We start from the raw sequence: 14,280 nt of genomic DNA, 5'->3' as shown, positions 1-14,280 counted from the left end.
GTGTGTGGGAGTGAGAACAGAGTTTGCCAGCTGCACTGAGGACCTACCTCTCTTCCTCTGTTAAGTGTCTCTGCCTCCTGAACCACTGGATGAATTTTTGGTCTGGTACCAGACAATAGCTGTTGCATGAAGATTGCAGGAGCTTGATTTGGGCAATGACTTCAAATTCCTATGAAAAGAAATAATCACATAGAAAGTCTAATTAGAAAACAAGATCATATTTATTCATACAATGAGGGATCCAGGACAAACTTAGCTTGATGTGAAGTTCAGTTTCAGTCAAGTAACTATTTCAAGAACCAGTTTTCTAACAATAAGGGTGGGCTTTATTTCCTAGGATCCACAATGTGCACTCACACTTGATCCAGAGGAATGTAAAATGCTATCCTTAAGGAATGTGACCTGAGTGTACTACTCTTCTGTAACTGCACTTGTACACACACTTTGCCAGAATAACCCTGGATTGTTTAGGGCAGTTATTGAGCACTTAAGGGGAGGAAATGGCTCCATCTCAGCCAAGTCCAGGTCTGCTTTCAAAGGCCCAGGATGGAGATTTGGCCTGACTTCATTCAGCCCACAGTAACCCCAGCACCTTTGCTCCTACAGGACATTACTTATCTCTGACCAACAAGGATCAGGCTGAAAGGAGAGACTGACAGCATTTATTTCTCAGTCCTCTCCACCTGGTTTGCTCTCTGCTGACTTTCACCTACAAAGGATTTCCTGCAGGAGAAGGAAGATATTCACTACTGCGTGTTCTGGAAAGCAAAGGTCTCCTGCCTCCAGGTCTGGTTCAGCTGCTAAAGACAGAGGCCCTTGCCCAGAGGGTATCAATAAACCAAAAATCACAGAACATTCAACTTACCCTTCGTCTCTTCTCAAAATTGATCAGACCACCCTGTTGGAAGGAAAGAGAAGAGATCAGAGAAGAGCCAGACTTGTACCTTGAGATAAATGCACAAAACTTCACACAAGTTCTAGTTAATAACACTGCATATTGCTTTCCTTTTTTCCCTTTTAAGAGCTGCAGAAGGAGAGGATGCAGAAACAAGTAAACTCAGTTAGGAAGGCAGGGAGGATACTTAAGGTTCCAAAAAATCGCCCCAAGTTACCTCGACATAGTCCTGAAGGGCTGTGTCAAGCATGATAAGATCAGTCAAGAAAGTGCCAAGGTAAGGGACCGTGCCTTGCATCACCCCCTGCAAGTGAGCAGAGCAATGCTGGATTAATTGACTGAAAAATGAGAATAATTAGAATTCCAGAACACTCCTGTGTAAGGAAATGAAATTAAAGTAATCTCCTTAACCAAGCATCAGTCCTATAATTATGTTTTCTTTCATTACATCATTTTCATTAGATAATCTAGAATTTAAATCCAATTCCAGTGAGACCAGGATGCTCTCACAGGTATTACCCAGTGGTTTTGTATTACAGTATTGCCATCATTGATTCCCCACAGTGGATCCCCAGGAAACCCTGCCTTTGGGAGAAGCACTGAGGGCCAGGGACAGGGTCCCTCTGTCACCTGCTGCAGGAGGAGGAGCTGGGGAATCTCCTGGCCAGCCTGTGTGAGCAGCTTCTGCTTCATCCCTGTGGGGTTCTACTTAATGATGTGTGATTATACCTTGTGATAGCAAAGTCAAATCAAGCCACCATTCTTTTCTCTCCAGGAAGTGACCATCTTCCCCAGCCACCCACTGCATTTTAATGCTAATTATTGACACTTTGAACTTCTAGACTGCCAGCACTTGCAGAGTTCAGGCTGGCTCTACACTTGCAAAGGAAACACTTGTTTCTACCATCCAGAAGGATCTATATTTTTTCCAGTCAAAGAACTAGACAGACAAAAATCACATTCAGCACTTTTGCCTCACTATTCCAGATTTCTCTCCCCCTGTCCTTTTAAATCTTTGCCAGCTTTGAAAGAAAAACCATTTTCACCAGCAGACTGGATCCCAGACACATTTTACAAAGCAATCTCTGTAGAAGCCTGTGCAATTTTCCAGCTGGTATGTCATCAGCTTCGTCATATGTTTGAAAGTACATGAGATTTCTGCTCTGCCAGAGTTAATTTTTTTAATCACAAGAACTCCAGTATTTACAGCAGCACATATCTTACTACATGGAAATTGCAAGAGTAGATAATGTAACTCTTTCTTGTAGGACCAAAAAAAGAGAGAAGGAAGTGATGACCATATGTTTATAAACATCAGTCCCTCCTGCCCACTCACTCTGGTGAAGACCTTTCTAGAATTTGCTTCTTATAGAATGGACCAGTTAGAGTTAATAATGTTACCAGTTCAAAAAGGGGAGAAAAACCCCCAAACACACCTTGGTTTTTTGAAGTTGCAGTCGCTTCTGTGACTTTTTATGATTTTCCTTCTCATTGCTGTCCAGATTGGCAAATTTGGATGTTGCTTCCTGTGAGGTGATAAAGAAAGGCACTTAATAAAGGATCTGAGTGGTAAACTGGCAACCACATGCATGTAAAATAGTAAGTACATGTAACAAGACAAGCCAGCAAAAAATACACGTGTGCTGATTTCCTGGGACTTGGATGCTCATTGGCAATTTTGTACAAAAATCACCCAAGGTGACTGTGAGGGAATTTTTCTGCAGAACAGCTCTGGCCAAAGCCAAGTGCTGCTGCAAATCTGGGAGTTCAAATCAGAGAAGCTCAGACATACTTCAGGTGTCCAGATGCTCTATCCCAATATTCCTGACATCATGATTTCAGATTAATTCTCTGATCAGACCTGCTACAAGTAAACATCTCCTTCTTATGTAACGCTTTGTTGTTTTTCTTATGCTGCAACACCAAGATTCCACAGCCACAGCGACTGTGGCTTACTGACTAATCCAAAACCATGCAGGAAATTAAAGGAATGGATTTCCATCCCCACAGCTCCAGCTTTTCTATGAATGGATGAGCTATTTCACCATAGTTCTTTAAACCTTTATTTCCCTGGGTGCACAGGGGATTATTGGAGTTACATGTTTCTTGCAGTGGTTTCTTGCATAGATGTGTCACAAATCATTATCAATGTCTGTTCAGGAGGAGAGAACACTGTTCCCTTTCCATACCACCCAATCTGTTTCCAGCTGCATTTTGTTTGCTCCACACTTGGATTTGCAGGATGGACAGGCAAGGTCCAACATGGCTTCCCTTACAGGAGCTATTTATAGTGAAGGAAAACTAAGCCTTGGAGGATTCAGTGGATATTAATCCTCCAAATAGTCCAAGATCAAAAGTAGGGGAGAGGTTCTAGCTATTCTGTGGGATTTTTCTCCTCTCACTGCTTCCAAAATGTTTTTCAAATCTGCTTAGGGCAGCTGGAGGGTAATTTACTGGGAACCAGAGGTCTGGTCTCAGTCTGAGTTGTTTTGTCTTTTAATATTTAATTCTGAACACAAATTTTTCCTCTATACTTATTTTGGTCTCACCTGCTTTAAAAATTACCTACAGATGTTGATAAATGGACGATAAATAAAACAGACTGTGTTCACCCACCATTCCTGAGCAAAACACAGTGTTTCAGATCCCAAGGCAAGGGGCTGAGGGACAAATGCCAGATTGGCTGGACAGAACTGCCAAAGAATGAACTGGTTAGCGAGTTTAAGGGAACTTTTTTATGTAGATGGAAAAAACCTGCCACAAACATTCCTTAGTTTTTGCAGAACATAACCTTTCCCTGCTATTCTTCCTCGCCCCTTTCAGGCTCCTGAGCTTACTGGGGTTCACCCAGGAGAGTTCCTAAGTCAAACTGCTCCACACAGAGCCTTCTTTGTTGTCCATCTGGCCACCCACAGAGTAGGAAGCCTGTTCCTTCAGAATTCCCAGCCCTGCTTCCTAGTTCTAAGAAAGGTACAGGATAATGGGATAAACATCTTGGATTGACTCCTCAGCTGAAGCTGTGGCATTGTTCCAGTGACCTCATGGGCTGAGGAGCTGCAAGACCTGCTGTCCACCCAGATCATGCTGCCAAAGCCTGCTGGTTGTGGCTGTCCAGGCTGAAGCTACTGATTCTTCCAGGAACAAGGAAATCAACTCTCAGCCTAGCAAGAAGTTCAGGTTTTACAGCCTGCTCTTCCCTAGAACACCACAAAAGATCCTTGAGGAAGTGATGAGCTTTGGCAGCTGGTTTCAGAAAGGGTTAAAACTTAGATTTCGTTGAGATCACAAGTTTTGAAGTCACACCAGTTCTCACCTTCATCAGCAGCTCCCTGCTAGTCAGGTAATTGTCATGGTCTGAGAAGATCTCAGACAGCTCTTCATACATCAGCAGGATGTCCCTGCACAGAAGATAATATCATTTATGCCATTAGCAAGGACTCTAAAATCCAATCAAGTTTCTGTGTCTTTCTCATCAGACATTAACAGTTCTACTTATAAAAGATAGCAACACCAAAATGCACCCAGTGAGATGGTGCACATCTCCTGGGAGCCTTGGTGGGACATTCTGGTGCTTCCAGTAAAGTTTGGCTTCATCTGACAGCAAAGGAACACCATCAGCAGCCCCTGGGCAGGGCTTTGAACTGTCAGTGCAGTGTGAGAATGGGTCAGGGGATACAAAGGAACAGAAAAACAGCTGAGAGGGAACCCAAGTGCTTGATTTTTGCCCTATTCCATGCATTCTGGAAAGCTGGAAGCAAATAAGTAAGTGTAGGAGTAGTTTTTTGCCCAACACAGTAAACACATGAAAGGAAATATTTTGATCAGAAATACAGAGCAACAGAAGGAAAATCCCACCTCTGTGGAGAGAAAATAAGAAAGATACTGCCTAGCAGAGTGGTATTTTAATTTATCAAAGGCAAAGAAATTTGGTTTCCCCAGACTGAATGAGCAGAACACCATTTTTTCTAGACAGCAACTTCTGGCATCTGTGGGGCAGGCAGTAAATATTATTTACACAACCAAGTGTTCCCCTGGAAGAAGTATTATCTTCAATACTGGATTTTGTGATTTGGGAAGATGTATTTTATGTAAATATCAGCACCAGGAGAAGAGTTGGGAGGATTGTAGCAAGCTGGACCTCCTCAAACTTCATGGGAGAGAAGACAACAAGCAGAGGTCGTGTTGCCCTGATAGTGGTGAGCATGAGCTGGGTGAGAAGCCACCACCATAGGTTTTCTAGAGAGGTTGTGGAAGACCCAATATGCTAAAAAGGACAGAATCCAGTATGCCCAAGGGCAGATTGTCCCCTCAACAGGAAAGAGGAGCTCACAGGAGGGGTCTGAGCCTCCCAGGAATGGGGGGTTCTTCTGAAAGGACCCATGTCAGAGAAGGAACAGAAAGGAGGAGTGAGGATAGGATGAAAAGAAAAGAACACTGAGCCCTGTGGCCCTTGGGAACTGAGGGAGAGGCTTACTTGGAAACACACATCCAGGTGGTCTTCAGCCGATAGATGGAGTTGGACTGCAGAGCTGAAATGATGGCCCTCAAGGAGGAGAAGTTCTTCAGGATCCTACATTCCTGTGAAAGGAGTGGTTGGAAACACAGGAGCATTAAATGTCAGCACCACACAGACCTTAGTGCTCCTCTCTCTGAGCCCTGTCAGGCCTGCTACACGTTCTCACTGCTGAGCAGCAGCTGTGCAAATACTGAGCATCAAAAATATCACTCCCCACTCCAGCCACCAAACACTTCACAAGCTTTGGCATTTAGAGCTCGTTTTCCTCACTTTCATGTATTTGTGGTGTCACAGCTTTCAGTTCTCTGAGTAAAAATAAAAGTGGAACTGAGTCCATGAAGCCATGGTGAAAGGCACAAAGGTTATACTTCTTAAAAAGCTCTTTATAGTTACCAATCCCTTTTACCCCTTAGGGAGAAAACCAGGCTTTGCCTCTTTATATGTGGTATTTAAAATGTAAACCCTCAATCATCTCAGTGTCAATTAAAAATAAAGACATGCAAAGGAATAACCTGTTATTCAAGTATATACACACTGTTAAAGAGAAAAACCTTCCCAGCTTTTCCAGAGTTGGGATCAAATCCAAACAAAGACTGCTTCATGGACATTTCATATGCCACTACTCTGCGACAAAAGCTTGGGTGGAAAAGGATAATGAAAAACTAAAAAAAGTAGCACAGATTCCTCATAAAGTGGAGGGAAGCAAGAGGGAAGGTCTGGTCTGTGACTCCTGGAAATCTGTTGGTAGCACAAGAACAAGAGCTTGGACACCACAAACTTCAGCACAGGTGTCTGAACACGCAAATCCAGCAGACAAAACATCTGCTAATTTGACTGCTGCATGGTGATAAGAATGTACTGAAACTCCAATTCTGCTTATCAACATTTTTATGAATCTGATTCTTACCCGAATAATGCTTATTATGTAAAGGATCCTTACAGTGAAAATAGACATGATTTATTTCCTTTGTAGGACTGAACAAATGTAAAGCAGCCTGAGTATAAGCAAAAGTCAGACTTAATGTATCAGCATCTCTGTTCATGAGCTGCATTAGAAGTGACTGAAGAGCTAAGGAGAGTACAAACTCTCCCAGTTACTAACCCACAAAAAACTCTGCTAATTAGGAGACTACATTTGTCCAAGTGTGGCTTAAGCAGAGAGCCTGGGCTGACAGCCCCTGGAGCAGGTGGACACTTGGGTCACATAAAGACCAAGTTCAAGATCATGGGGCAGGACTCACTAAAACTGAAAGCTGTTTTTGCATGGCTTGGGGCTAAAAAAAAGCCACACAACAGCTCTTCTCCAGAGACTGACATCTTAAAGAATGAGACCTTTCTTTATGTTCAACCTGAAATTTAGGTTGTGGAGAACATGAATTTAGAGGCACAAATTATCAGCTTTTCTTCTTTCTTCCCAGTACAACAGGAGCTTGAACTGGAAGGTCCAATTTGGAACCATCTTGACTTAACTACACACTGTATAATTTAGAGCACAGTAGGAATTTAATTTAATATTGGATTTAGTGTTCTCAGTGGTTCAACTGACTGCAGCTAAACTTGAGCAATTTCTCATTTGCATGTAAGAAGAATTTTTAAGACTGATTTTAATAACTTTGTTTCATGCTGTGTCCTTCACAGAGGGAAAACCAGAAAGAATCCTGTGCAGAAACAGAAACAGCTTTGATTTTAAAAAACTTAAGCATAATAGAACATTAATTATTTCATTTTTATTTTTAAAGAAAATATTGTTTGAGTGAAATTGGCTGCTCTTGCTCAGGAACCTGAGATCTAGATGGAGAAGAGGGCTGGCAGTAGAGAAAGCATCCAGTTTATCTTTTAAACAAAGAAAATGGATCCAAAAGTCATGAAGAGATAATGTGGAACTCTGTGCTGCTGTGTTTAGTTGTCAGTGAATAACTGTACTTTAATGAGTTCATTATTTTTAATTCAGGCACCTAACTATTCAAAACACTCATTTGCATGCACAAAGCAAGCAGCTTTCTTCAGAAGTGGGCAGCTAAGTGTATGTGCACCCAGCTGCTGTACATGTGCCCTTATTCTGCAGTGTGCACATACATTTTTCATGTGTTTCATGCTACAACTGGAGCACTTAATGAATTAAGCAAAGGGAGAAGCACAGAAGGTATGAATTAAGTAAAGAGAGAAGAACAGAATCAGCAGGGGTGTAGAACAAAGTTCTCCATCCACAGAGAGGGATGAGGGCAGTGCCTTTCCTGACTACCCCAGGCCTCCCTTCTACCTTGATGGTGATGAAGTTCTGTCCAGCCTGCCCCAGGAAGAAGGCCCTTTTAGCTGGTGCCCTCTGCCACTTAGATCTGCATGTAGATAATGGAAATCAAACTTCCTAATCCCTTCACACAGGCAATAAATCATCCATCAGATGATGATAAAAACAAGCAGATGTAAGTGCCACTGGAGGGGTCCAAGACCTTCCCCATACCAGCTTCCTGAACCATGCAGTTGCCAGAGCTCAGGTGCCAGGACTGAATGCTGCCTCTGGAAGCATGGAAGTTGCCAAGCTTGGAAAGCCTCTGGCTTCAGCTTTTTCTGACTGTTCTCTATAGCTCAGGAAGAATCCATGTGATTCCTAGAAGTCAATACACATCCACATGGAAGTGCCTGAAATGGTCTCTTCCAGAGAGGTCTCATTTATTGCCAGCTGCCCAGTGCTCTGAGGAGAATTAGGAAGGTTACAGTAAAATATTAAAACCTTGGAAATTAGTAAACTAGTTACCTAAATCAGGGATGGAAAAGCCCTCTTCTTGCAAAGATTAGGAAAAACAAGATAAAAAGATGGAATCTGCTACAAGATCCTCTTGGAAGCTCTGCTGAGGCACATGGAGGACAGGGAGGTGATTCCACATGCTGGGGAAGTCCTGCCTGCCCAGACCAGTGGCCTCCCACAATGGAGTGATTCCATCAGTGGAGAAGGGAAGCGTTACTGATATCAGCTATCTGGGCTTCTCTAAAGCTTAGGCATGGCCAAGAATCAACCCCATCTCCATGGAGGGAAAGAACTGAGGAGAGGAAGGGAAATATTCACTTGGTATCACAAAAATCCTCTTTAAAAATAGAAAGAATTAGAGCTAAGATGACCCGGGACCAATGTGTACAACTCCTTTAACCTCTCCCAATTCCTTCACTCCAAGGCACCCACCCAAAAAACATTAAACAGAATAAATGCTTTACATGTGCAATATGAATCCACTTCTCAATGATCTTGGCCCTCTGCTGGATTTTGAGCTCCCTGGTCCCCAGGATAGTGCTGATGACACATTTGGTGACTGCATTGAACTGAGTGATGGTGGCTCTGACAGTTGGAGCCAGGTTCTTGTTTTCCTTCTTATCCCTTTGAGACCAGATGGATCCCAAACAGTGGTAGGGCACAACTCTTCTGAAGAGCATCTGGAGTGAAACAGAGGTGTGGTAAGCCAGCAGCTTTCTCCTACATCTCTTTTATTTACAAGAAGAAATACAGATTTAGAGGACAAATTTAAACTAAATCTAATATGGTACTTAAAGGTAAGTAGTGGTTCTCTCTTAGTTTAAAATATACTTTGGCATACTCTTTATAGGCTTGATGCCCCAAAAGAACTGTCAGCTCAACAATACTGGGAAAGTAAGGGACACCTTTCTATCAGCTGCATAACCAAGATAATTTTTTTCTTAATATAATGATATTTAGAAGGGAACTGATACAGACAAAGAAAAATTTGAGCATTACAGTCCAGGGTACCTAGATATCTTTAAGCCAGGTAGAGTTATAGTTAAAATGTGCTATTTCTCAGTGCCAATATCTTTTGCAAAAGAGGCTAAACATAAAAAACAAACAAAACAAAACAAACCCTTCAAAATGACAGAAGGAAATAGCTCAATGACTGAAACAGCTGGGATAACCACAGAGCTGTGTCCCAGCAGTAGTCCTGTTCTGGAACCCTACACTTAAAGCAATGTAACTTAAAACAAAAATATGTCTTGTTTTATAAAGTTATGCTATATGCAATGCTCTACATACCACATCCATGTATGTCAACTGTTCTGCCACAACGTGGTCTTGAAAAGAGGAGAATTCTTCTGGATTGCTGATCTCCAGTTCCTCTCCATCAACCAGGTCACTGGAGGAAGTGCTACAAAACCCATCTGGCCAGGATGGAAAACAACACTCAGTGAATTTATACAGCAAACAATGAATCAAAGCAGGTGTTTTATTTTGCACCATCACTGTATTACAGCAGAATGCCCCAAGGGCCCTGCCTGATGTAATGGCCCCAACTGTGCCATTTGAGTGAGAAAAATGACCAGAAGATTAAACTGGCAAAGAAAAGGTGCAATAAAAAGAAATAGAAAAAACAAATCTGAGCAGAGAAGTGGCTTGACCCATTTGCTAATTATTCTTCTGAAAGAAAAAGCATCACCACCACCACCCCAACAAAAATTCCTTATTGACATTGCACAGTTTTATTAATCTGTTTTCAGTATTTATAATCTGAAAAAAAAAAATTCAAACTACAAAGGCATGAGGCAACAGTTATACCCCCAAAATACTGCATTAGGAATGCTCTTCAATCCAGTAATAAAATAAGATACCAGATTTCCTGGCACCCTTTGTATAGCTACATGAGCTATAACTGAAGAGAGTTTATTCCAGCAGCCTTCAGCTTTTCTCTCAGGGAATTTTTCCCAGGAAATGGAAAACAGTGAGCACCTATAATATTCTGCTGAATAGTTTTTCTAAATCTGCACTGGGCAGCAGAGAGGAGGTGAGAGAGCAGAACTGTCCTCACTGAGGGACCTGAGCCAGTGCAGCAAGGAAAGGGTTCCACAGCTGTTGCCATGTCACCTTTTGGCTCCCAGAAGTTGGGAGCAAAAACTCAAACACCAATAAATATGCCCTTGTTTCCCATGGTAGAGGAGGAAAAAACTCCCTGAAAATAAATCCTAATTCCTTTTACTGTAAGGCAACAGTAACTCCATGAGGAGGGAGAAAAAAATAGAGACTTGTTGAAGACTAACAACCAAAGTACTGAGTTTACTACTGGTGAGATTTCATTTACAAAAACAAAGAGTGTTATGCAAGACTTCATACCCAGTTAAAGCAAAGCATTAAAGTAACAACAGCAGATACTGTGATAGAGAATCATTGTTTTTCAAAGTACTTCATTGTTCCTTCCTCCAGTAATTAACAGAACATAATCACCAATGTAAATTGCTACAGTTTTGATGTAACAAGTTGTGTCTACAGGCTGATTTCCATCAGTACATTTAAATTGCACAATTTATTGGCAGAGCTCAGTGGGGTAAATGGAAACCTCTGTTCCAGCACTGCTTTTCTGTGGCTGTTTTGTAGCAAATTGCATAATTAAATGGACTTGGACTGGATTGCTACAAGAATCTCACTCCTTTTGGCTTTGTAAAACCTCCTTTTCCTTTTGGCTCTTGAAACTCAACTGAAAATCCTCCCCACTGAGCTGCAGCCCTACCCAAAACCTCACAGCATGCTTAAAACACAGTCCTGAAGCACAGTGTAAATTTTCTTTTTTCACCCCTCTTTTTCTCCTTCAAAAAGACTGCTTCAAAGCAGTCTTTCCCCTACCCTCCAACAAGCTGGAATCCCCTTGAACTCAAGTATCTCATCATCTTAGGATCCCTCTGATCCACTCAGCTCTCTCAAGTCTGACTGCCTCTTGTGACTGCACTGAGAGCAAGCACGTGCTCCTCCTGACCCTGCAACCCCTGCCTCTCCTTGTTTTGCTTGCTCAACCTGTGAGAATTGAGGCCAGAAGCAGCTTTTATCTTCCTGTCTGGTACTGCAATCTAATCTACTGGCATGGCTGATGACAGCACAGAACAGAGGTTTGGTTACCCAAATCAAGCTGTAAGATTAGAGCCCAAATGTCAAAATTCAGAACCCAGCAGGAATGTTTTGGGACAGTAATAATCAACAAAGATTGCAGAAAATGTATCAGGAATTTTGAAAGAACATGTACAAAGATGGAGCTCTGATAAAAGTAAGGCAATCCCAAAACTCTTTTTGGCAAATCCCACAGCTTAACTTCATTGCCCTCCTCTTATTTTACTCTAATAACCAGTCTCTATTCTGCCAGAACTTATAAAATGTTATCATTCCTATTTGCCCACCTATGACTCAAAAAAGAATGTTTTCAGCTCTCACTTGAGGAAACAAATACAGAAGCAGGGCTGCTGGGAACTTCTGTTCACTCTGAAGAACAGATGAACCCAAATACCATTCTCACGAGTTTCCTTTGTTTGACCTGGGGGAACCCAACCCAGGAAAGGTCAGCACGAGCAACATCTGAGCCATCCTGTTCCCTTACCTGTGCTCAGTACAGGCCTGGGCTCTGGGCATTCCTCCTTTTTCTGTTCATGCCTGAGTTATTTTGGCATTGCACAGTGTTATGCATTGACATGGTATTTCTGGAGCATCCGGCAGACGTGACTTTCACGGAATGAATGTGGGTTTTTTTTTTTTCTGGCATTTCCTTTATCATTTATGGCATGAATTATTGCCTCTCACCCCTCTACCAAAGCTGGAAGTTGATTGCAGTTCTCATTCACACCCTATGTGAGCTCTCCCCACTCCCCAGCTCTGCCACAGGAAGTTTTCTGACCAGGATATGGGGACGTGTCAGGTTTGTGTGACTACAGTTCACTATTGTTCCAGCAGACTGTGACCCCCAATAACGTAAGATTTTCCTCTGTCCTTGGATACCAGCAGCCAGCCACTCCAATAGGAAAAAACACCCACAGGCACTTCCTTAGAAAGATGGTAACTAGGAAGAAAAGCTGCAGGACAAAGCTTGTGACTCAAGCTGTATTTTGTCACAGCTCTGTATTCTGTTTTTCATTTGTTTGGGGTTTTGAGGGTAGGGGGGAGGTTAAAGTGAGAAGCCCAGCTAGAGAACAGCTGTGTGTTTTAACTCAGTGACATAGCAAGTGTGCTCACAATTAACCAGTCGGCTGCTGCAGCAATCTCAAAGCTTTGGCTAAATATTAGAGGATTTCCCAAGCCACCCCAGGATGAACAGACATAGGCACCTAACACTGTAATACTATTTCATCCCTCACAGCGCCTGCAGCCTCACACAAAGGTTGGATTTCCTTTTTGAGAAAAAAAAATAACAACAAGAGAAAAATCACTGGTGAGCCTCACAATATTATTGACAAGCATGAGAAGTGGTGAAATGTACTGCACATAAATCCCTGGGGCATGTTACAGTCTGGGAGGACAGAAAGAGAGAAGGGAATGGTAACTCACCAACAGCTTCTACTTCCTGGTTCTGAAACTGCTTCAAGAGGTTCTGCACCCTACTCTCCATGTCAGAATTGGGCATATTGTTCTTCAGATAATCCAGCAACTTCAGCAAACACATGTAGTCGGGGGGCTCCCTGAAATCCTCCGCGCACTGATCGAGCCAGGCCCGTAAGACTGACGCTATTTCACTGCAAGTAAACAGAGAACACACAGTCTGCACCCAGCTGGAACTCAGTGTACCTGTATCCACCAGAACAACAAACACACGAGGCATTCACAGCCCACCTGAAGTATCTGTGCTGAGCTGTGCTCTGGTATGTCTAACAGCCATGTTTAACAACCACCAGACATTACACACACCATCAACAGCACAACAGAATTTCTTCATTCCGTCTTGGGCCACTGGGATAAGGTCAATGTTTGCTCCATAACCACTCCCTGGGATGTTGTGGGAAAATAGCAGAGAGGAAACAAGGTATTCATGGCTCCTTCCCAGTGGAAATGCTAAATCAAATGCTTCCTCTGGAGCCTAGCATCAGCTGCAGAGACTGGGGATGATACTGGAGCTGCATATCCCAACACACTGTGAATCCTCCTCATCTACAGTCTTGGTACAAAGCCTCCCTGCTCAGGAACTGTGGCTTTCATGGAGGAAAAATGAGACAATCCCAAGCCTAACCCCCACAGGCACGCACAGTGAGTGGGATTGCCTCATCTGGGAAGATAAAACCCTTGCTGCAGCAGGAGCCTGCCCGTGCCAGAGCCAGCCTGGGAGTGCCAAGAGAGCTGAACCCAGGAGACACAGTGGTCCTGCTAATCTCAGTGATTCAAAATGCATCAGTGGAGTCTTGATTTCATCTTCAGCACAAACCAAGGCGGGGCTGTCAAATTACAGCATGCAAAAAGGGTGTCCTGCTCATGCTGGCAGAGCAGGAAAACGATGCTTAAGGAGTTGTAGGACCACTGGATATTGTTCAGGGAGGTTATCCCAGACTTTGTTAGATACATGGAGCTAAAAGAACACCAACCCATGGACAATCCTCCTACAGAGTGAGGGGGATGAGGGGAAAGCAGAGCTGATGATTCAGTGTGGTTTCCACCCTGCCTGAAGTGGGGGGAAGTGATCTGTTTGTTTGCTTTTCCTGATTTATGCAGGTGTTCATCCACACCCATCTGTTAGATTGGTACTTAGATACTGCACAACATATATTTGTGGGAATGCCCTTACATCCTATATTTGCAGGGATTTATTATCATTTCAACTTGATTTTGTAAGAAAATAAGACAATTTAAACTATGGTTTTCCAGAAATAGTTTGCAATGTTGTTGACAATTTTCAACTCAGCGTAGCAAAAATAGAAAGTTACTAAAAAAAGAACCACTTTTCTTAAAACTTTAATCTCTTTATTTCAGAATAAAGGGCACAATAAACACCTAAACTTCCCAAGAAAAAGGCCCTGAGCTTTCTATGTCTCCAAAACCATTCCTATACCTCAAGTCTCTTCCAGCACAGGAAACTCTCTATTGGAGCAGTGTACAAACACTGGCACATTCCTGCTGCAAGCTGGGAAACCA

At 42.7% G+C, this 14,280-nt stretch overlaps 1 protein-coding gene across 5 annotated transcripts in view; it reads right to left on the bottom strand.

Annotated features, from left to right (window-relative positions):
- Window positions 1-14,280, bottom strand: part of RGL1 (ral guanine nucleotide dissociation stimulator like 1) — a 73,302-nt gene that overhangs the window by 5,777 nt on the left and 53,245 nt on the right. For all 5 annotated transcript variants that reach the window (XM_085586589.1, XM_085586591.1, XM_021525119.3 and 2 more), the window contains 9 exons: window positions 12,709-12,893; window positions 9,448-9,572; window positions 8,622-8,837; window positions 5,370-5,473; window positions 4,209-4,293; window positions 2,332-2,421; window positions 1,113-1,199; window positions 866-898; window positions 48-169 (listed from right to left, as the gene is read on the bottom strand). In XM_085586589.1, coding sequence (XP_085442715.1) covers window positions 48-169; window positions 866-898; window positions 1,113-1,199; window positions 2,332-2,421; window positions 4,209-4,293; window positions 5,370-5,473; window positions 8,622-8,837; window positions 9,448-9,572; window positions 12,709-12,893 — 1,047 coding nt within the window. The remainder of the gene's footprint in view (window positions 1-47; window positions 170-865; window positions 899-1,112; window positions 1,200-2,331; window positions 2,422-4,208; window positions 4,294-5,369; window positions 5,474-8,621; window positions 8,838-9,447; window positions 9,573-12,708; window positions 12,894-14,280) is intronic.

Source organism: Lonchura striata, chromosome 8 (assembly GCF_050655825.1).
Source record: "Lonchura striata isolate lonStrDom1 chromosome 8, ASM5065582v1, whole genome shotgun sequence".
NCBI lineage: Eukaryota > Metazoa > Chordata > Aves > Passeriformes > Estrildidae > Lonchura > Lonchura striata.
Note: the sequence above shows the minus strand (reverse complement) of the source record. Positions and strands in the feature narration are given on the sequence as shown.